Source organism: Tachysurus vachellii, chromosome 13 (assembly GCF_030014155.1).
Source record: "Tachysurus vachellii isolate PV-2020 chromosome 13, HZAU_Pvac_v1, whole genome shotgun sequence".
NCBI lineage: Eukaryota > Metazoa > Chordata > Actinopteri > Siluriformes > Bagridae > Tachysurus > Tachysurus vachellii.
Genome location: NC_083472.1, coordinates 6,372,924 through 6,397,022, shown reverse-complemented (window position 1 = coordinate 6,397,022; position 24,099 = coordinate 6,372,924). Strand labels below are relative to the sequence as shown.

At 41.4% G+C, this 24,099-nt stretch overlaps 1 protein-coding gene across 1 annotated transcript in view; it reads left to right on the top strand.

The window, feature by feature from the left end:
- Positions 1-23,801, top strand: part of si:dkey-219c3.2 (transcription initiation factor TFIID subunit 4) — a 40,104-nt gene extending 16,303 nt beyond the window's left edge. Inside the window, exons 12-15 of the mRNA XM_060884831.1 lie at positions 274-399; positions 2,157-2,213; positions 6,888-6,998; positions 22,104-23,801. Of these exons, the coding sequence (XP_060740814.1) occupies positions 274-399; positions 2,157-2,213; positions 6,888-6,998; positions 22,104-22,265 (456 nt within the window). The 3' untranslated portion in view covers positions 22,266-23,801. The remainder of the gene's footprint in view (positions 1-273; positions 400-2,156; positions 2,214-6,887; positions 6,999-22,103) is intronic.
- The last annotated feature ends 298 nt before the right edge of the window (positions 23,802-24,099 follow it).

Below are 24,099 nucleotides of genomic sequence, written 5' to 3'. Positions count from 1 at the left end.
GAAAGAACAGAGCCTTGGCAGCGAGCGTGTCAGGGGCTGCCTCCGAGATGCTCTGCGAAACAAACAATTATCCCATTAACTCAGGGTGACCTACTAACTTCTCCTCACTTCAGTCGCACGACAGAGAAAAATCAGTGCTAAGTTTGGAGCAGAAGTTAAGGCGTTAGATGAAAGCGTATGCGATGTGGAGGTGGAGTGTGTGCGTGATGATAAGGAGCTCTTTGTCGTGTCTCCCCACCCCACCCCACCCCACCCCCCTTTCCCCTGCTCCAGGATGAAGAGCACCACGAGCAGACGTCGGATGTGAGGGCGCAGCTGAAGTTCTTCGAGCAGCTGGAGAGGCTGGAGAAACAACGCAAAGACGACGAGGAGAGAGAGATCCTGCTGAAAGTGGCCAAAGTAGGTCCAGTGTTTGTTTGTTTTTGTTTTATTTATTTATTTTTTTATTTTTTTATTTTTTTAAATAAATAACAAAAGAGGCCATTCTGAGGTCATGGAATAATAGACATTATAGTGTTTAGATTCTTTTAAACAATACTTCAGCATTTTTCAACAGATCTCAATATAACACCTACTTGTTGAATGCACTTTTAAGCATAACGCAAATTCACATCAGTGACCATGTAACAACAAACTCTAACCCATGCTGAAATCCTGACTGTAATTCAGGTCACAGTGCAGTCACTGTAGCTAATGCTACTGTTTCTATAGTAACCACGCTAATTGGGGTTTTAGACAGGTCTTATTATTATTTTTATTGTTATATTATTACTATTATTATTATTTTTGAAGGAGTCTCCAGTCTCAATGCTTTGTAACCATCAGAGGTAAAGCTCTAACAGAACAGGAACATCTATGGACTCCTGACCTTTGCAACCATATGTGGGCCTTCATCTAAGCACAAAGTTTGACGTTTTATATGCTAAAGCGTTATTATTTCCCTTCACTTAACTTAAGATTCCAGCTTGACAATGAACCTGTGAACAAAGCACAGAGCTCTATGAAGACACAGTGTGATAAGATTTGAGTGGAAGATCTCGAGTGTCATGCACGGAGCCCTGACTCTGACTCAACCCCACTGAACACCTTTTTGATGAACTGGAACAATGACCGTACCCCAGAACTCCTCACTCAACATCAGTGCCTGATCTCAGTAATACTCTTACAGCTCACCTTTCACAAATCTTCAGACACGCTCCAAAATCTAGAGAAATCCCTCCCAGAAGACTGGAGGATATTATAACTGCAAAGGGGATTCAATCTGGATTTGGATCCTCAACAAGCTCATATGGATGTAGAGGTCAAGTGTGTCACATGAGTGAAAAGTGATCATGATATTCAACAACAGTAAATATAGATTTAAAAAAAATCTATACACAATGTAAGTTGTAATATTTACTGAACTGTTGTAGATTAGAGGATTAATGGCATTGGGATGTGCTGTTATTAGCAAATCTTCCACTTCAGGTTGATAAAGCCACAGTGACTTCACTTCACTTCACACCATACAACTTACAAATGCTGGAATGGACAACAAAAAGCATCCACATCTGTAAATACCAACTAAAAATCTCAAAAGTTTTTGAAATTCATTTACAAATACCTTTTGGATGAATCACACAGCTAGCTGCAAGTTTCCCAGCATGCATTTCAAATCAGCAAGCAGCTAGCATTAAATCTCCCAGCATGCCTTCCTCCACTTAGGTTTTGCTCCATAAACTATGTCAGGGGGTGGTCTGGGATTCTCCACAGGAGAAGGCGTGCGGCATGAACGAGAAAGCAATTAGTCGACTTAAACAGCAGTGACGACGAGGACGTGAGGACGCTGGCGTCCCGATCCTCAGCCTCCTTCATAACACCCCCAGCTCTCGTCCCTCTTCTAATTAAGCAGTCGGCTAATTAAGCTGTCAGGCTGGAAAAAATTGCTCTTGTGTTGCACTTTGCTGTTTGTTTGGGAGTTCAGCTGACCTATACCCACACAACAGACTTAATTATAGCAAGGTTTCTTCTGAAGTCAGACTTCCTGACGGGTTCGAGTCACTCAACTTCAGACCTAGAAGACTCGTAACAACAGTGTCAAAATGTTAGATCAGCTCCCGAAGACCTGAATCAGAATAATAAATCCGTGCCTCTAATGCAAACGTTGTTTTCCGCAGAGTCGCTCCCGGCAAGAAGACCCTGAGCAGGCTCGGCTAAAGCAGAAAGCTAAAGAGGTGAGTGTGTGCTGTATAGACTGTCTGTGTAAATATAGCATGTGTGGGGGGGCAGTGTGGGAAAAATCACTGGATTAAAAAAAATAATAAAATAAAATAAAAAACTAGATGCCTTAATCTGGTTTTGTACAGAAATTGAATTTGGGAAAATAGGTTGACGGGCTAAAGTGCTCCCAAATGAACTGGAAAATACCATTTAGAAACCTGAAGATGCCTTTGGAATCGCCAACAAATCTTTTTGCTCCCAAATCTCCATCAGTGAGCAGTTGATAACTTCATGTTCAAAATAGAGTGAATTTCCTGGTGACACGGTCACATTCATTGACCATATAGTCCACAGTTAGAGAAGGAAAATAATTTATCACACTTTCCGGTGTCGCACTTATCAGCTCGGCTTCCCTTTTGCATATGGATCCTCTTAAATTTTCCTCCTCGTAATTGTCTCAGGGAGATTTTTTCTCATCACCGTCACCACCTGACTTGCTCAATAGGGATAAGTTAACAAATGTATTATTTATATGATGCTTTGCGATCAAGTCCAATGTTAAAATCACTTTACAAATGTGAACATTTTAAATATTACTATTTAATCCCTGCATTATCAGCAAGTTCATCTATATAATATCATAATTCTATCACTAGGAAAGCAAGCTATGATCAGATTTTACGCTCGTATCCGATCGGTCAGACATTGCTCGTTTTCGTATTTCAGGTATCTCTTAATGCACTAGATGGCTTTTATAGAGTAGACGGTAGAAACACATTAAAACAAACCTGACACTCATAAATAAATTAAAATAGAAATCCTACCATTGGAGAGCTGTGCCATTATTCACCAGTAACACTTAATTAAGCTGATTTTACAGTTTCAGGGTTTTTTTTTTTTATTCCAGTCTGATCTTATTTCCTTCTTCAGTGAACATAATTACTATGTTGTGAGCATAATTTCAGAAAAACAAGGCACATGAAATGAGTTGTCTAATATTTGACTGTTTGGTCTGCTGCCCACAGAGATTATGGTGTCCTCAGACACGTTTCTGATAACAGTTTTAAAATAAATAAATAGAATTTTCTCAGGATTTTTGTGTGAAGCCTTTGTAGGGCTGGAAACATGGTGCACGTGGTGAGAGTGTGGGCTGATATGTGCTTCAGCTGATGCTACATTCGCACACAGCGACTTGCACCGACAGATCATTCATTTTCAGTAATAGCTCCTGACTTACTGTGGCTTGAGCAACAGCTACTGTTGATGTCTGGATTTGGGCGTGGGAAAAGTTGCGATGTGGAAAGTTGATCTTTATGCAAATACAGAGCGACTCAGCGCAAGCAATTATAAACGGGAATGAAGACAATAGAGCACACACCACTCCTCCCTCATCTCCTATCATATGATCCTGATATATACACACACTGCTGAATTTTATATACAAACATCAAATGTTTCATTTCAGTGACAAGTTACGTGTCATCCAATGATAAACATTATTAACTGTTACTATGGCAACCAGTAGTAGCAACTAGAGACACCACAGTAGAGCGACTGGTGACTTGCAGCAATAAAACCACTGTATGTGTGAACGTAGCTTGAAACGCATCGTCGGTTATCACATCTGTTTAAATTTGCCCTCTTCCTCATTCTTCAGCTCACACATGGCCACGACTGTTATTCTGATTGACAGCAAAGAAAGCACAATGTCCCCACAAAAGGTCATAGGCTTTCATGAATCCTCCATATTGACTGATATTTATTCAAAAACGTATTTCAAATAATTGACAGTTGTGTTTATTGTCTGACTAGTTGTGGATAAACGGCCTAGTTTTATTAATGTGCTTCTCAGTTGCCTCTTTCTCGGTTGTACTGATGGTTTCGGCACTCTGTCTCGTCTTCGACTTGAGGCCATGCTGTGATGGAAAAAGAGTCGAACGCTTCATGAAGCCTCCTTGGCTCTTTTTGTTCTTTGGTGGTGTTTTTTTGTTTTGTTGTTGCAGATCTGAGCATGAGCTGGAACTAGCTCATAGCTAACTAGAATAATGAGACATTAAAGTGTTAAATCTTCTAGCCTAGACCAGGGCTCGCTACCTGGCAAACTGCCGGCCAGCTGCAGATCCTGAGTCTCATCCCTTGTCTGAACTGAGCGCTGGAAAAAATTGTTTAACAAAACCAATAAACATATAAATTGGTCCCTGAAAGAATTTAGATTTTTTTTTGTTTTTTTTTTCTGTGGAATTGAATTGGTGAAATCGCACAGGATTTCCACTTTTAATCTCCTACCAGTTAAGACATATGTCCTTTTGAATATGAATACCTTTTGTGATAGCTGTACTATGTTTGAGTTAGTTTGCATAACATTGCAGAAATTCCTTAATTTTGTGAGAATTTCTGCATTCACAAAACCATGAAATTTTGGCAGAGTGAATTCCTGGACTCAAAAAAAAACACTCAAAACCCAGCACCAGCATGATTATGACAAATTTTTAAAGGATCTCTGTGATCCTTTTTGGTTCACAAGGCAAATACAAGGTTATAAAAACACTAGTAGCCTGGACATAAGCTCTGCTTGTTCCAGGCATCCGGTCCCAGGTATTTGTTTGTCTAGTCCCTGGCTCAGAACGAAATCGCTGTCAAACTGACTGAAATCAATTTTTTGAGGTTGGTCCATCTCTACTTTGCTGGCAGAGAAAAGCATACCCGTATTGAATTCTGCTACCTTTGTGTAATGGTGGCTCATTTGGGAGTCACCTTGCTAATCAGAAAAAGACAGACAACCCCTAAAGGTCCCTAAAGTGCCCCGAAGCAAGCACTTCCCACACTAATATCAGCCGCACACCCAACAATCCCAGACCGATGTCGGCGTTGCCATCGGACACACAGCTCTTCAGTCTTCATGTCCTTGACTTCAGTCAGCCGTCCTAATTGAAGTGCTGCGTTCAGCGCTCTCCTGCACGTTTATTAAGCTCTCGCTCTGGGGCCAGTCATTGTGGAGAGCTGGACAGCAGATAAGGATCAATAAGGGTAGAGAGCAGCGCTGGCGGCGTCGCTCTCTCCCTCCACTGACCTTTTGGAAATGATTAGAGATTACAAGCATTTCTCTCTCTGTCTGCATCTGTTACTCTCACTCTCGCTTCCTGTCCCTTCTCCTCCTCCTCCTACTCTCTCTGTCTTTCCATCCGTTAATGATGTACGTTCTCTTATTCCGAGTAGGAAACCTTGGCGTTTACGTTCAATCGGTCGCATGCAGGGATGAGAGGAGACTGAAAATTGAGCTTTGTGATTGAGGTCGGTCATTAAAATGAGCTTCAGAACGTAGGGTTGGAGGAAGCAGAGCTCTGGATTACAGATGGCGTGACTAGGTTCCCCTTTCACTCCTCATCAAATAAATGAATATGAAAGCAATGCGCCACTCTGGCTGCGGGAGCTGAGGAGATCGGCTCTGACACCAAGCAGTCTCTCAGCTTCCAGAACCTTCTGTTTAGCGTTAATAGAGCCGCTGAAATGTTTGTGTGGCGAGACTTCATACTCCACCACCTCAGGCAGCATCATCCTTACTGTAGCTATCAGAGACGTCTCGGAGTTCAGTCACGCAGCCAGCAAAGTCACGTATAATCTGCGTGTGTTGTCTGATTCCTTCAGGGCAGCCATGCATGTGCATGCATTGTGCATGACTTCCCCTTAGATTAGCATAACCCCTGAGTTAATTAGCATGCAAACGTTGCCTTGAATTAGCTTTTAGTCAGTTCCTAGACTTAACGGTAGCTCTGTGTTTTGGAGAGGAAGAAAGGGGCAAATATTTTGAGAAATGTCTGCAGTTTAATTGTCTGCAGGTGTGTTTTTATTATAAGGTTTATTATTATTATTATTAGTGGGTGATGTGTAGGACAAGAATACAGTGTCTGGATATTAAAAACTCCAATCAGAAACTAATATCAATATACTAAGCCTAGGGTTTGACTGTGAGTTGAAGTTACTGATTGAGTTCCACATCTCCTCCTTGTGTCTGTGTTTGGGTGCCTTTATTTTCTATCATTGTCAGCTCCTCTCTGAATTGGTTGCTTTATATTCCCTTCTCTTTTTTTCCATTTCATTTTAAACACACACACACACACACACACACACACACACACACACACACACACACACACACAGTTATTGGGAGGTCATAGCCACTGTAGTGTTGGTATGACCGTAAGTTTCTGTCAGCTGTATGTACTCATCAGTAGCTGAGCTGAGTGAGGATCGTCCTCTGGTTTGGCTGTCTGTCAACGGCTGCTAGAGCAAGATGGCTTCACCTGCAGGCTGTGCTTTTAAACCTCTGTTTTTCTCTCTCTCCTATTCTTATTCTCTCTCTCTCTCTTCTCATTCTCTCTCTCTCTCTTTCCTTCTTTCTCTCTATCATGCTCTCTCCTCTCTCTTTCCTTCTTTCTCTCCATGTCCCTCTCTCCTTCATTATCATTTTATTTAGATATATATATATCCCCTTCTGGTGCATGTATGTATGTATGTATGTAATTTTAAATTTTTTAATCTACACTCATGTGTATAATGTTGACTCTTGATGCACATGTTTCTCCCAGACCTGTATTTGTGCTGTATACAACAGACAGTATTTGCACTAATGTTGTTTCTCTAGTGATGGACATTTTTTGTTTTTTTGTTTTTTTAAATGCTCCATTCAGATGCAGCAACAGGAATTGGCACAGATGAGACAGCGTGACGCTAACCTCACTGCGCTCGCCGCTATAGGGCCACGCAAAAAACGCAAACTGGACTCTCCCGGGGCTCCCGAGGTAAGTGTATTTACCTAATGACTGATGGTTTGGATTTAGGATTTGGGGAATATTGCAGAGATAACACATTAGAGAAAAGGCCCAATTATCAGCACTAATTAATCGACACATTTTCTCATTAGAGCAGTATAGACATGTTACTGCACGTCAGAACGCCAGGGAGAAATTTGCAATTGCCACAAAGAGTTTAGTGCTCAGTATATAGTATACACCACACGGTACACAGTTATAGAAGGGAACTGATTTATAATCACATTATTTAGTGTAACACAGATGAGCTTGGATTTCCTTTTGAGTCTGGTTCCTCTCAGGATTTGTTCCTCATATCGTCTCAGGGAGTTTTCCCCTCTATAATTTCTATTCTGAATGTATATGTTTTTGTTAAGCTGCTTTGTGAAAAGGTTCAGTGTTCTAGGTTCAGGTATAGTGCACTATACAAATCAACTGGGATGTGACCCCTTACAATGCCTCATTAACACACATGAGCTGCAGTATTAATGAGTTTATCTATATAATATCACTCTGTCACTAGGAAGCAAGCAAAGATCGCATAAGTCTAACAAAATAAAACAAAAAACAGGACATTGTTATACGGATCAGTGCTTTATTAATGTGAAACAGTTTCAGAGGTTAGGCAGTAGGGGGCATAAATTCAAATTGAAGTTCATTTCAGTTTGTTTTAATGAGTCACTTAAACTGCATCAGATGCTTTCATATCTCCAGTGCAGTGTCAGTGTGGCACTACCGTGCGTATCCTTTCCACTGACAGACAAAGTAGACGAGACTGATAGAGAGCAATAAAAGGGTTCAACACAGTGGCAACACAGTGTTTCATAGTTTATCAAGTTCATTTTCAGTTTTGCTCTGTTGTGTACTGGAATGTTTTAATACCTGAATGTTTCCATATAATGCAGACCTACAACCTGAACCTGAATCTGGACAAGAATAGTTTATACTATTCAAGTGAGAGGGGGATCAATATATAATCCAAAATGATTTAAAAATAAAAAAAAGTCTTCAGTTTAAAAATGGTCCCCATTGAGGCCCTGCATAAAGACAAGGGACAACTTTAAACTGGTCAGAATAAAATAAAGATGGTCATTTAATCCAATTGGGAGCTGCATTTCAGATGACTGACATTTCAGCTACATAAAGTTCTCTTTTGAAAGAGAAAAAAGGCTCCAGATTTTAAATTAGTCCGCTATACGATCAAACGCATGTGGACGCCTGACTGTGAGCCCTTAACTGTCAGCCTTCCCTAAACCTTTGCCACAAAGTGTAGAGCACATTGTCTCTGTATGCTGTACGTTTCCCTTCAGTGGAACTAAGAGGCTCAAACCTGTTCCAGCATGACAGTGCCTCTGTGCACAATGTGAGCTCCATGAAGATATAATTTGCCATGTTTAGAGTGGAGAAACTTAAGTGTTCTACACAGAGTCCTGACCTTAACTCTACTGAACACCTTTGGATGGGTGGTATTCTTTCAGGACATCAGCGCTTGATGTCACTAATGCTCTTGTAGCTGAATGAACACCAATCCCCACAGCCATGCTTCAGAATCTAGTAGCGTGGAGGCTGTTATACCAGTGAAATGGGCACTCCTTAGAAATGCAATGCCTGTAAAAAAGGATGTTCAATTGGTGTAGAAGGTTGTGCCATTTGCTGACAAATATTTCAACCGTTGCTTTTATGGATAAAAAGAAGTTAGGATGTTGTTTACAGGGTGCCATCCTAACCGTCTGTTAGCAGTGCCAATCTGTACCCATGTACACACATGTACACATTCAAACGCATACAAATATAGCCAAAGCATTTTAACAATAATTTGAGGCGATAAACAGGTTCTGTAGTATGTCTGTCATCATTTCAACTTTTCTTTAAATGGAGCAATCAGCCATATTTGCATTTACACCAACTTGTGGAAAATGGTCTGATTTCCTATGCAAATTACACTGGAAATACTAAAAACCTATGGCTCTGAGTCACTAAGTAGATTACAGTCCATATCTAAACAATAATTATTCCAACACTAACAAGCCTGTGCATATTTATTCACTTAGCCACCATTTGTCGTCTAACCGACACAGTTAGGGTTTAAGTCTGCAAGGACCTTTAATTGCTCTCCTAATGTTTTGGGTGTAAATAGTAATAAAAGCAGTGAGATAGTGACTCAGAAGGTAGTGTTGGTGTAAGTGTCTTAGAGGAGAAATAATGCCTTTATTTAGTTATTCATACTTTTTATACCCGAGTGCGCTGCTTAACGATTTAAAACAAACAAAAAAAAAACAAAGAAATGCAATTATATAAAGCTGCATCTACAGTTCTGGTCTTTTTCTGATGTTCTAGTTTCACTTGGACTTTTTGCGAATGACGCATGAACATGTATCAGAAGCGAAGGCAACGAAGCAATCTTTCTCTTCATTTTCGCCTCACCACGTTTCAGTCTTTCACATCCGCCTCAAAAGTGCCTTCGGCAATTCTTTTTTTTCCCTTCCATCTCTGGCTCTCCATTCTGTCTCCATCCCCCCTGTGGAGTTAGGTGAATGTGACTTTTCTAAAGGGGTCAGCACTGGCCTTGAGGGCTGTAGCTCAGGCCGCTCTGAAGGGGCCAGTCAGACATTTCATCTCCACAGTTATGTGCCTGAGGCCCTGTGCGGCCTGGAGCGCCAGCTACCCTGCCAGGTGGCCAGCTGCGCTATGAAGGCTCCACTGTTCTTCTACTGCAGCTTCCTGAAAAAGGAAAAAAAAAACACTAATTCTTTGGAACAACAATTCTTTGGAAATGCGGATTACAGTGTCATTGTCGGGATATGTGCTGAGCAATAGCTTTGATCTACAGCCTTGTGTAGTGTCAAGTGAAGGTGACTGAACTCCTTGTCATGATCCTGGTCATTGGAACACCAATTCTTAACTTGCCAGGAATTTAAAATGATCTGCAGGACTAAAATCGCCGTGAACAAAATCCTCTTGGTTGCGTGTGTATTCAAAAGAAGGTGGTATTTTTTTGCCATGCCCTTTGTTCAAGCCCCAAGCCCTCTGGGCATTTTCTATCTGATTGCCAGTCAGGAACAGAGCTGCTATCTCAGACTTGATGAGCCGTTGAGGCTGAAGGCCAGGCCTGAAGCAGAGCCTGTGGAAAGATTAGTCATAGAGCAGGTGATGAGGGCGTTCCTCAGAGGTGAGTTCTAGGCCCAACTTTAATAAAAGCTGCCGAATGGCCGTGGGCACGCATACCAGACTGAGCCTACGGCGTGACAGCACACAGAGCCACATATTAACATGTCCTTTCCACTTTGGAGGCCAGAGGGGCTGCGGTAAGGAAGGATTGAGATGAGAGGAGGAAAAAAGACTCTGGAAAGAAAAGAATAGGGTATGACAGAAAAAAGAAGGGAGGAGGACTTAGTGAATATGCTGTCTGGTACACGCTCGGATCGCACCCTTTTATCTTTAATGACTGTAGAATAATAGACGCTGGTATGTGTCAACTTTTTTTTTTTAAACCCAGATCCTTTTAGAGCATTGCTTTTTGCCATTAACTTTGATTTAGTCAGCACAGATGATCAACAAGAAGTGGAAAAATCGAGGGATCGAGAAGACAGCAAAGCGATAGGGTAGAGAAAGGGAAAGAGAGGGAGAGCTATACACTTGCCCTTCCCTGCAGCAGAATTAACAAGGCATCACATGGAAAACTATCTGAGGCTGGCAATGAAAGGGAGGGGGGAGAGAGGAGCCATTAAAAGCAGCCTGGAGGGATGGACTGCACCCAATATCACTAAAGCAAGTTCTCTCAGCCACCGAAGCAAGGGCTCGCTTACAGGCAAAAAAGCACGCCGAGTTCTATAGCCACAATTAAAACCTCCCCTTCTGCCAGATGAGCCTGAGGCAAGGGAGATGGCAGTGGGGGAAGGGACAGCCACGGAATACCAAAGGCACACTGAAACAGCCAGTAATGAGCTCTACCAAAGCCGTGTTTTTCCCAAACAGGAGCGCAGTTACGTCACCAGTCACGACTTTTACAAACAACGTCACCAGTCACGACTTTTAGAAGCCAGCGCGTATGCTGCATGTTCTTTCCCAAGCATGCTTGACTTTATACATTAAAACAACTTGCATGTTGTTATTGAAGCTTACTTGTTGCCTTTTTTGTATAAAGACTTTAGTCGAGTCTCTGTGACCTTTGAAGTTCCAGCGCTTGAAGTTCCTTTGTTTTGTAACTGGTTTTCAGCTGGCAGGCTTGTACGGTCATTATTGTCGCATCAATAAAATTTTAGCTGAATTCTATAACTCAGCTGTTTGAGAGCATGTTCTCAGTGACCGTTTATAGGACGAAAGTCCCCTAACGAAAGACCTGCGATTACAGAAAGCTACGCGTTAATCAACGTGATTCAGGATCATTCTGAAAATGCAGTCACAGAAACGAGCCCACAGCGTGGCAGCAAAGTTATGAGAAGATAAAACATGTTTAGAGGAGTTTGGAGGCATTTAGGAATTGGTGAAAGAAGACATTTTTCTCCCAGCATCCACAACTCAAACACCTATTTCTTACATTTCTCCAGGTTTTGCTGGTGATTAGCTGTTCCCATATTTGTAGCTATTTTGATTTTCATAGTTCTCCTATGCCATTCAGTTTGCAGCGTTTAATAAAGGGTCATAACTGTACAGCCTCAAAACCTTCGACTGTTTTTCATCTCAACGCCATTGTACTCACCTATTGCATTATAAGACAGCCAAACTCAGCTCATTAATAATAAAAGCATTTTAGGATGTCCACTTATTGGGCAAAAATTGTCCAGTATAGTCTCACATACCCAGACCTTCAGACTGACAGCAGAAGGTCTTTACTACATAACAGCTTTGATTGACCAAAGACTTGGCAAGAGGGTGTCTGACATGTAAAGCAGCCAATCACAGCTTGTTTTGTTCAGTGTCATGAAAATATGCAATCATAGATCGTTCTCAGGCAAATGAATGAGTTTGTGCCATGCACCTCAGATCATTTGGAAACTCCGGTGTTTAGCCGATCCTCATAGGCTCTGAGTCGCAGCTGTAAACACGATAGCTAACTTCTGTGTGAGAAGTACAGCGTCACGATGGCTTCGTTTCCAGGACCATTAAAACACGTCACACACTTCTCCCGATATTTGAGTAGAATCCAACCAATCCGATGACGACTTTGAAACTCCTGAAGCGTTTCCAATTTTGTTTGCCGTATACTTCATATGTTCAGCCAGTGGTTCGTGGGCATGATGTCTGAGGCTGAAACTATGTCCAGTGTGAATGCAGCTGAACATTGTGCATATTATTGTAATTGTACAATGCTATTGTATTTTGTGCAGGCACATAACTTGTGTTACTGCAAATAAAAAAATACCTAGAATTAGAGTTGTGTATAGTAACTGAAAATAACAAATCAGCTACAGAGACGAGTAAACATTTAACTCTAACAACTTCTTCAGCTCCTGATGTTTCTTCCACCGTTTTCTTACTGACTCGCCCCTAATTCAGAAACACAGAGCTCAAAAAAAAAATTCCCACTCGTAATTCCAACACCATGGTGATGTTCAAACGCATTCAGTTTCCAAATACGATCTCCAGCCTGACTTGAATGAACCGTCTGACATGGCATTTGTTAAAGCCTGAACAAATTCTTCCTTACTCTGAGCCACTTTCAGCTACATTATTTTCACACGTACATGCGAATGGCCCCAACGGATAAGCCAAAAGTCACCTGGTGTTGCTGATCTACACAGTTTTCATGTTTTAGCTCCAGATCTGGCCAGTCCACCTGTTGACGAGGTCAAATTTATACCTCTGACATACTTTACCTGATAATTTGTGAAGGTTCAGTTTAATTTGTTTTTCACTGGCACACCATTTTAGCTCATGCACTCGATAAAACCATGGCTCAATGACTCCTTTATGGAGGCATCCAGTGGAGGCAGGTGCATGTTATTAGCATATAAACAGGAAGGTAGTTCATTAACTGGCCAGTGTAGAAGAGGAAGGAAAAAATATAGCACATTGTGCTTCAATTTTTGTAAACATGCATGTTTGTTTCTCGTTTTAACCCCAGGATAGTGCAATGTTGGAGGAAGAGAAAGAATTTTTTGTAGGACAGACACATTAGAGGGACACATGGTTACCTGTAGTTTTCCTTCATCATCTTTCCTTTGTGAAGATGTGCCTCAGATTGTACCTTCATACCCCAGTCAGATGTGTTGCATGGCTGTAAATATAGTTTCTTCTCCATGTCTAACGTTGCCCCTCAGTACTCACCTACATCGATGAACAACACTTTCAGCTCCAGCAACAAAGTCGGCCCTTCGGCGCTTTTAAGATGCCCATCTCAAGGAAATTAATTGCCTCCCTTGTTAATCTTGGCTAATTAAGAAACATTTGTGAGCAATTGTGAATTATTTTTAGTCTCTTTCCTGGAAAAAAATGATGATAATTAAACCGAAAACTACCCTTTTTTTTCCGAGAGAAGCTTTTGTAATCAGTCAGACAGCCAAGACACTTTAAACCCCGATTGAAACAATACTGCCTTGTACTACAGCTCCTCTTATCCGGCCAGGTTTAATCACACTGTTGTATTCCTCCTGTTTCCAGAGCGTTTGATCCTTTGGGAGTCGCTCTAGTCGGAGTCATAATTTGCTACAGACCTTGTGTACATGTAGTCTAATCCATTAGTGTTGAGAGGTTATTGGCTTCCTTTCTGCAGCTGAAATAGAAGCCCATTAAGAGAGGTAATGTGTGCCTGCAGCATGGCCAGCAGCCCAGGCAGCCAATGGAGGGTGTATTTCACACAGCACAGCACACACTCGGCTTAAATAGACCGAGAGTGTCGAGAAACTACAGATCGCTTTCATTTGCTCTCTTCCTTTTGTTCTCCTGCTTCTTCTTCTCGCTGATCTAACATTTAGTCCTTGCTCATTCTGTCATTGTCTTCATCACTTTCACACACACACTTCTCTCTCTCTCTCTTTAGCTTGCTTTCTGGCACAGGCTTGGGCACAGTTTCACATTGATCTGTGAAATGCCCTGCAGGTGATTTTATAAAATATTAAATCCAAGTCACACACTAGCACTTCACTCTCTTCCTTCCAATCTCACGCTCTCAAACTCTCTCTCAATCTCGTTCTTTTTCTTAACTTCACGCCCCTCACTGCTCTGTTCCTTACACTTTCACTAATACTTTTACTCATCGCACTCATCCTTTTGAACACCGAAGCAACTCACTCACTTCATGAAGAAGATAAACTCCAGGTTTCATGAAACATCTGAGATCTTTTAGACCTTTTCTAGACGTGACTCAAAGGAAAACTTCACACTGTTTGTCTGTACCTCTTTGTGGTGTGTTTAATTATTGCGCTGTTCCTGTGAGAAATTAGCTGTTGCGTGTCACACTGCTGGCACGAAGGAGGACAATTTCACAGATCACAAAATCTGATTATCCCTTATCGGCTCCTCCCAAAAAAAAAAAAAACAGCTACATTCAGTATTAGTGAGAAATTAAACAGAATTAGAGACACAACTACATCCAAGACTTACAAAATATTCACAGTTTTGATAGAGATGCTTATTTCTGGGTTTATTTTTTCCAAATCTGAAAGAAAATAGCATGAAATGGCAGAGAAAGTGGTGAACGTTTTTCTGATGATTTCAGCCTTAAGGACTAAAGTGCTGCTGCAACGCTCACAATAAGTCCTTAAGCAATGACTGAAATCCCATGACATACCCCAAATAGTGTGTAGTAGAACAGCATTGTGGGTACTATAAGCGAATAGTCATGCCGTCATGTCGATGAAAGAACTAAAAAAGTGAGCTCAGAATTTCAAAATAAAACTTTGACTCCATTTAAGATCACGTTACCTTTCAAGATTAACACACTAGTAGTTCAGGGTGGATTTTTTTTCTTTTAAGACGAACCCTTATCATATTTCGAGACACGAGGCTTTAAGGCGTCGCAGTTTATTTGTTGACGGTTGAGCGAAAAAGCTAGTTAACGCGTTGTTAAGAAGATAATGACTGCTTTTGGATCTTTTGTGTTTCTGGTGAAGCATGATCGAGGTGTCACCACTATGGGCAGTTGTGTAAGTGATTCCATCTGATATTACCACCACAGTCCTCAGGGTGTGTGTGTGTGTTTGGGGAGAGAAAGAGAGAGACTGTGCCAGGGGGCATTTGGCTACATTTCAGCCTGCCTGACTAATATTACGGCTTCTTGTGCTGGTTTTACAGCATATGCTGCTTCTTCGTTGAAATGGAGACGCGATTAGCGCTCGTGGTTTTGCTGAAGGCCGACATGAAGATCGTTTACATCAATCTATTTTAAACATCAGAAATTAAGCTAAGCGCTCACTGCATGGTTTGTCTTCATGCATGCTTTTGTTTTGTATTCTGAAGACTTTTTTTTTTTCCCCCAAAATGCAGGGGATTTTATTCTTCACTTTTTTAAATGCTAACATCTGAGTGGATGCATTTGTGTTCCACTATCACTGTCTTTCCTTTTGTGTTTGTACAGCATGGCCCTGGAGCTGAGTGCATAGCCTATAGCCATGTGCTACACACACACACACACACACACACACACACACACGTACACACACATGCACATTTTAGTGAACATAGAGTGGGAAAGCTGTTTGAGTTGCAGATGGAGTCGGAGTGTGTGTTCACCTTGAGGCCCAGCTTCCAGCAGCCGAGCTTTTTGTGCTAAAAAAGTGAGAAAAGCCAGAGAGAGAAAAAAGAGAAAAAAAAAGAGAGAGAGGGAGAGCAAGAGCTAAGGTTCTTCTAAAAGGCTTTGACTGTTAACAGACTTGAACAGAAATACTATAATCATGCTCTTGTGTAGAACAAGCAAACATCTTGCTTTCAAGTCCATGTGGAGGCAGTGATTGCTGCACTATATAAAAAAAGGTGTTTGCTCTTTCTGATTAATCAGACTTTTTTATTTTTGGGCTGTCTGGAGGAGATGCTGGAACTCCCACGGCCGAGTGCTGCATGAATCACCCTGTATGTTTGATCCTCTCACTTTTACCTTCTCTGACCTCTGGGTTTGATAAACAGTCGGCTGTGACGATCGCTGGAGCGGCTCTGGCCTGAGGATTTATTATCGCTGTTGAGCTTGCATAAGAGAAAAAGCATGTGATTAGCACTGATACTCTGTGTCTGTTTTGGTGCTTATAAGCTTTTTTGCCCAGCTCCCATTTTTTTGGAGGTGGGGGGGCCCACAATTGCTTAGAGGTTTCATGTTTGACTCGCACCTCCGAGGTTGGGGGATTGATTCCCTCTGGGTACTCCGGTTTCCTCCTCTCCTCTAAAGACATGCGTTATACTGTGATCGTCATCGCTAAATTGTCTCTAGCGTGATATGCCCTTGGTCCCCAGGGTTGGTCCCCTGTCCAGGGTGTCCCCCATGCTTCATGTGCCTCAAATCCCCTGGGAGTGACTGTGTTGATGGTTCACATTCGTTATTGTAAGTGACCCGTATCTGTCATTAAGTCCCAGGAAATACCACAGTTCCCCCTTAACATTTAACATTAGCTACCTCACCAATCTTGCCATTCTTCAATAGAATATAGTCTCTCTCTCTCTCTCTCTCTCTCTCTGAAGGTAGAAAGTTGGCTTTGTGTCACTTCTGTTGTTAACGAGAATGTAGCTGTACTTTTGTTGCTCCTCACCAAGTTTAATAGTGACGAAATCATTGTACTACAGTGATTGCTAAGCAAATAATGTACATTTATAACATTAGGCAGATTCCTGTATCCAAGATGTTAAGCAAATATGCTACTACATGCGTTGAGTAGTAATGAACTACTGAATAGTGCCGAATAAACACATAGCCAAACAGTGACACTTTCCACTTCTGACTTGTCTTCACACATTGATAATTATTTGTGTCTGAATCTGAAAGAGGATTTGATCAACTATATCATACATTAGCAGAGATATTGTCCACTGCCTCTGTCTGAATGATAAAGCAGTTTTTTTTTATGCTTTGTATCTCCAAACACCACTCTGAGCTGTCATTGAGTTGGAGGCCTGACTTTCATCATAGTTCTTTAGCACAGCCTCTCGGCTCTGACTGCAAGCCAGGGAACTTCAGCTTAGTCAATACCGCACTAATTAGAAAATCCTCCAGCCTTAAGCAAGACATTTTAATTAGTCCTTGTGTCAACTAGTTACAGATTGGGTCCATGGTTAAAGCAACAAACCAAACTGTGAGCCAGGATTGTATTTGGACTGAGCGATCGTACCTGTCTCCTCCAGCTTTCACCGCTTAATTCATATTCCACTTCTCAAAGGGGACTGGGCTTATGTTCTTATTGACATTTAGTGTGATGGGAGTCAAGAGTCAAGACCAGTCTCACATCAACCTTCATAGGTCCAGGGCTGTATTTCCTAAATGTAGAACACCTGAACACATTTCATTAACATTTACATTTATGGCATATGGAAAATGCCCTATCCAGAGTGACTTACATTTATCTCAATCACACAGCTGAGCAATTGAGGGTTAAGAGCCTTGATAAGAGGCCCAGAAGTGGCTCAAGCTCGAGCTCACAACCCGGGGATCGAGCTCACAACCTTCCGATTAGTAGTCCAACAACTTAGCCACTGAGCTACCAGGCTTCGTTGGGCCTGTCATGAATGACTTTGGGACAGGAATAGTAATTTACTAATGCACTGCATGGCCCTAGCTTTGTAGACACCTGACTGTCACACCCATATGTGGTTCTTTCACAAACTGTTGCTACAAAGATAAAAGCACACAATTAGAAATATAGTCTTTATATGCTGCAGCTTTAGAAATTTCCTTTTACTGGATCTATGGTTGGAGTGGAAGAACTGGAGTGTCCTTAAAGGCAGGGTCTCCGATTTCTGAAAGCCAATGTCGACATTTGAAATCACCAAAACAAACACACCCCTAACCCAAATGGGTCCCACCCCTGTATTGATAGCTCCGCCCAAACATGCATACGTAACCCAGGCAACTAATGGAAAGAAATGTGTCTTTATCATAGCTGAAGGGAAGAACAATACGATTGCAGATAAACAAAAAAGGAAAAAAAAAGACACACAAGCATAATCATGCAAAAGACGGCATATATTAGTTCTGTGTAACAAAGCAAAACCAACGTTACTCACCTATCGAGAAGGAAAAAAGCGCCTCGGCGTCTTAAGTAAAGTTGAGTTTCCCGAGTCAATAATTCCTGAGCTAAACGCTGTTACTACACAAAACGCAGTTGTAGCTGCGTCTCTACATTACTACGATAGAAAAGAGGTGTTATTTGTGTAGTAACAGCGTTTAGCTCAGGAGTTATTGACTCAGGAAACTCCAATCTGTGAATATGCGCCAACTTCCCGCTCCTTCAGTTCTCTCCAGCGCTGGAAAGCTGATCCTATATTAACACGTCCTACTTCTTGTCTTATCATAAGTCTTTCTTCGCTTTCTTTCTTTGTTTTGCTCATTGTTTTGCTCATTTCGCTCCTGTCTGCTCATTGGCTACACGTTTGTTTTGAATTTTGTTTTTGATTTTTTTTGTTATTCGGCCCGACTCAGTTTTCTGAAGCATTTCTCAAAAATCTGAGACCCTGCCTTTAACAGAGCCCTGCCTCTGACTCAACACCACTGAACACCGTTGTTCAAATTATAAATTAGGTCTCTGACTGTGTAACGTAACTTCTCACCTTACATTGTTGTTAATGCCCTCGTGGCTGAAGCATTTCTAAAATCTAGTGCAAATCCTTTCCTTAAAGAGTGGAAATAGAAAACTTTAGAGAAGAACTTTGAGGACTAAGAACTTTAGAGTTATTTTCTATCAAGAAAAAGACCTGTGCAATGCATTTAAAGTGTTCTTTTATCGATGCTTATTAACTGCCTGGTCAGAGTCATGATGATTTAAATTAGCCTGCTAGTTTTTTATATTTTGTGTAATAGAACCAATCAGTAAAATTGGAGACTAGTCATGAACCTGAGATGTCAGAGCTAGACATCACACTTCTTGGCGTTTGTTTTTATCTCCGGTGTTTGGAGTCGTCATGGTGATGGGCTCCATATTCAACTTTGGTTTAAGCCACACACACTTGTAATTCAAATCCGGATGTTTGGAGCATATAGTAGCACTGTGTTACACCGCTAGGGCTCTTTAACCTTTCTTTGAATGATTTGAAGCTTTTTTCCATCCTTATGTCATTTGTAATCCAACCATCTGGACCAATTTTTGTTACTGTGCTAAAAATGGGAGACGGCATGACGTCGGGATCGGCCATTTGCCGTTTATCCGGCGACAGTTACCTGCACATGTTGAGCTTTATAGTTAATATGGCAAAATAAGAGAGGAGAGAAAAACAGGAGTTTTCAGTTACTGCCCCGGGTGTAGAAATGCTCACATCGGTAATGTATTCATCCACATCTTAACACATTTATGCAAGCTTAACAAGCCCGTTCGGAGCGCAGTGGTAGGATGGTGGCAAAAAGCCTCCAGCATGTTCACCCACACATGTTAACTGTGAAACGGCATCTTTCAACCTTTCAGTGTTTGAAACAGTTTTCAGTGCTAACTAAACGATAGTGTTGGGCTTACTTTGCATGTGGGATTTGTGTAATGAGGATGATATTTTAATGACGGTATCAACACATGTTCTGTAAATAAGTGATCCTTTGTAGACACTCGCTCTGCTGTTCCTCAGTGCAGAACGATAACAAAGCAAGCATTTAGTTACCGTTTAAATTGATTGCTCCTTAAACGTCTCTTCTTCCAAACATCAGGATTGTGGAAGACTAAGCAGATAGAGCTTTCAAAAGATTGTAGAAGGTAAATGTTTAATTTCCAGTATGTTTATTCCATTTTAGCCCCATTTATTCCTCACTGTACTCATCCCTAAGTCAGCAGAACATCTGGACTCTTAGGGTGTAAGGCAGTAGCGCTCACTGGAACGGTTTAATTCTCCAAAATATCTGTATCTGTATTCGGATTTATCTGTATCTGTATTCACCTTATGCACATTTTGCGTATTTGTACTCATCTAAAACATAATTGCAACCTAGTTCATCCCCACATTGTGTCAGCAATTCTCTTGAGGCATTGAGGCACATGGTGAACGTTTAATTTGTCACACTCAGGTCTAGGTGTGTTTTATCTAAAAATCCAACCACTACAAGTTGATAAGATAATAATCCAGGCCCCACTGAGTCTGTCTGTGTGTTGTCTGTAAGCAGAAGCCAAACAACAGGTAGAGCACGACGTCCAATCCTAAACCTATTCATATAAATGAGTCTTGTCTCTCTTCAAATAATAGCGTCATTTTGCCAGAACAGATGCGATCCGAAGACCACGCACTAACATGCCTGAATAAACACATCAGAGAATATGATTCGTGTCAAGAGAGACTTCATGGGAATTTGGGGAGTGTTTGGGTGTGTATAAGAACCCTTGTTGCTGTAGGGTGTTCCTGTAGGGTGTGGTGTGTGTTGTGTGCCCAGAGGCTGTCTGGCACTTCTATCACACACTCCTCTCGCTCCCTCTCTCTCACTCTCTCTCTGTCCTTTGGAAAAAAAATCTTCTAATGGCCCTCATTATCTGAGTAACATTACAACAATGATACAAGGATGACACGCATTTCTCGTTCTGATGATGTGTAGTTTGAGGACCAGGAGTTTTCTCATCCTTGTTCTTTCTTCTTCTGGTTTAAAAGAACCTGTGTTAGTCTATTAATGGCTGTTAGGCTGCAGGCACAGGTATGGCTCTGTAGCCCAGGGCAGTCTTTCATTAATAGGTGTGGACATAAATTCACAAACTTATACACACACACACACACACACACACACACACACACACACACAAGCCTCAGCTGGCTCGATTTTTCACACTGTAAATCTCCATAAGTCCACTACAGGCTTGCTTAAAGCTGTAGCATGTTTTAAAAGGTTTGAAAACTCAAAATGTCCCACACATCATCATCATCATCATCATCATCATCATCATCATCACAGTCTATCAGATATCATGAAGGCAATGAGGAGTGAAACTGGTTAAGTAGAATTGCAGCGTGTCTCACAGCTAGAGAAAGCGACCGTAGGATTTATACACTATACAGCCACCAAGCGAGCTTCATGAAGACATGGTTGGCCGTGAGTGGAAACACTGTCATGTCCTGCACTGAGCCCTGACATCAACCACAATGAACACCCTTGGGATGAACTGGAACGTTGACCTCACATACCTCTGAACCTTCTATTTCATTCAGGGGAGGATGAGGAATTGTGCTAAATAAAATCATTGCATCACCTGTTTGGTTTGGATTTTGATGTGCTGACGTATTTTGGTGGATGCCAGACAGTAGTAGGAGCAGTGATGGCACAATCTCCTCACGTTAACATCCTCGTGTTAACATTTCTATGTAGATTAAGAAAGCGTCCTGTGATTAAAGCAACATTATAATGAGTGCAGCTCGCTACTTCTCAAACAGTAACGGACAGGAAATGCTAAAGGTGCATGAGTTCATCCTGTTTCTCAGTTCGTAGCAGCTGGTATCAAGTAAAATGTGATTAAACTTTCTTTGGCTTTGTTTAGGAATGTTATAATAGAGCAGTTACTGCAATGTTGTTTCACACACAATCAGAAAAGAAGCCAAAGGAGCAAAATCAGCCGTTCTGTCTGGGTAAGAGTGTGTGTGACAATGAGAGAGCGCAAGTATGTGTAAGATGGCTGAGAACACTCTCGTCTTGGAAGCACTTAATAAAAGCACCCGAGAGGTTCTGGTGACAAATGGAAAATAAGTATGTAAAAACATGTAAAGCTGAGAATTGATGATGATGATGATGATTTTAAAGCGGTCACTTCTTAGTGTTGCCACTTCTTAAACACCAGAAATCTGCTCCTGTGTTCAGGAGTGCTGAGATAGGATGGGATGAGACGTGGGTAGTTGTGGATTTGTATTTGTAGTGAAACAATGCTGTTATCATTGAGCCTAGTGTACTGGTGATGGATCAAAAGCTTCCTGCAGTTTCCTTTGTGATTGATGCATCATGAACATGAAAATGTTGATTTTTTTTTTCGTCTATGCAGTAATTGTTCTTTGCATGGTCTTATGTTCCAGGCTTCAGGAAGCTCCTCGGGCTCAGCCAGCGCCTCCTCATCCTCCACTCGACAAGTGAGGCAGCGGATCACGCGTGTTAACCTCAGGGACTTGATCTTCTGCCTGGAGCAGGAGCGCTCCACGGCCCGCTCGCTGCTGCTCTACAAGGCTCTGCTCAAGTAGGACCTGGTCCAGGCTGGAACTGCACCTCCATTTCTCCTCATCCTTTGCGCAGGGGGTGAACGTTGGTCCGTCTAGGAGTTCAAAACCCAACCTCTCTCTCCCTCCTCCTCCTCCTCTTCCTCCTCCCACCATCATTTGATTTGCAAGGTCTTTTTCTTCCCATGCCTCATGCATCTTTCTTTGTGCCTTCAGGCAAAGCTGGGACATAATCAGTAAGATCCTGTCTTTGCTTTAAGAGGAATGCATGAGGTTTTCATGCTCTAAACACACCTATATATTCAGGAAGTGAATGAAAGCCATGAAGAAAGAGAAAGTCGTGCATAAACGCAGCATTTGTTTCCTGTTACCGTTCAATGCCGTCTGGGCCTTTGGAACAGGAGCCAGCATATAGGAAAAAAAACTCATTTTGACTTCATTTTGTGAAATATTTGAATCTGTTTTGATTTTTACATTGGAGGATGACTTTCCTATGGTGGCATCAAGCGTGACGGGACTCAAAGCTCAGTTTTTAACTTAAATGCCTCATTTGCAATATGGACACTGGAAGTGTGAATGTATAGTTTTTGGGGATTTTTTTTTTTTTTAACAGTCTAACAAATTCTTAAATATTTTAATAACTTATGACTTTTATACCTCCAGTACATACATGGTTTGTTTAGATCTGGATTTTGTTTCAGTAAAATTATGCAAATGAAGGATCCGTGCTGTCCTTCATCATGTCACATGCCATTTTGTAATTCAGAGACAGTATTTTCTCATGCTCGTGTGTGTGTGTGTGTGTGTGTGTGTGTGTGTGTGTGTGGGAAGAATGGGGAGGTAATAGTTAAATGTGCTGTGAAGAATTATGGTGTAGGAGGTGGCACGATGCCATCTGTACTGAGAAAGCTGCCGTAAATTCACCCTAAACGATGACGCATGAAAAAGATTTTTTAGTTTTTTTTTCCCCTTCATGTTTCCCTCATCAAATAAACTGTAGACTAAGATCACATCATAGAAACCGATAACGTTTTGATCTCCTTTAATCAGCCTTGCACTGTAATTTTAAAATTCATGTTATTGATCAGCTCTGAGAAATAAGGCCATGTAGATAAAAAATATTTCTCAGACTGCTTTTGATTTCTTTTGGAGCAATTTTTGAGTGTGGTTTTAAGCCCCCCAGCAGGACCTGTAGTGGACATGAAGTTTTTATTAGCCTTGTCTTTGCCTTTCAAGAACAGTACACCGTTATGCAGACATTGGTTCAGACGAACATGGCCTCAGATTCGGCTCAGTGGTCTGCTGCGAGGCTGACTGTCGTATCGAATGATGTACCTGCACACGACGGAGCTCAGACAAGCCAGCGCTTCTGGTGAGAGGGTCAGGGCTTTTGATTATTTCTATGTTGTATTGTCTACAAAGACCATATATCTATTGTAAACTCTATATTTTTTTGGTAAATTTAACAATTTTTAAATGTTTGGCTGGTTTGAAAAAGTGTTCATCTCTATCAAATTTGTACTATTTTGTAAAAGAATAAAGTTGCTTACTTACATGTTCCACTGTTTCATGAAATGCCTTTCATTATCTTTTAACTCACTGCAACATCTGAATTGCGACATTATCCATCGTCATGTTGCTCCCAGTTTGTTTTTCCTGAACATTGTGGTTCCTGCTACCATTGTTCTTGTAAATTTGTTTTTTTTTTTTGTCCCTTTGTGGATAATACCAGCGTTTCCCGTTATCACACCTCGCTCAACTGAACTTGTGCCTTAAGCAAGATCTCATTTGCATGATGATCTGCCAGCACACTTTCAGGTGTGTGTGGGCAATGTTTTTATATCGCAGTAAGGGAAAA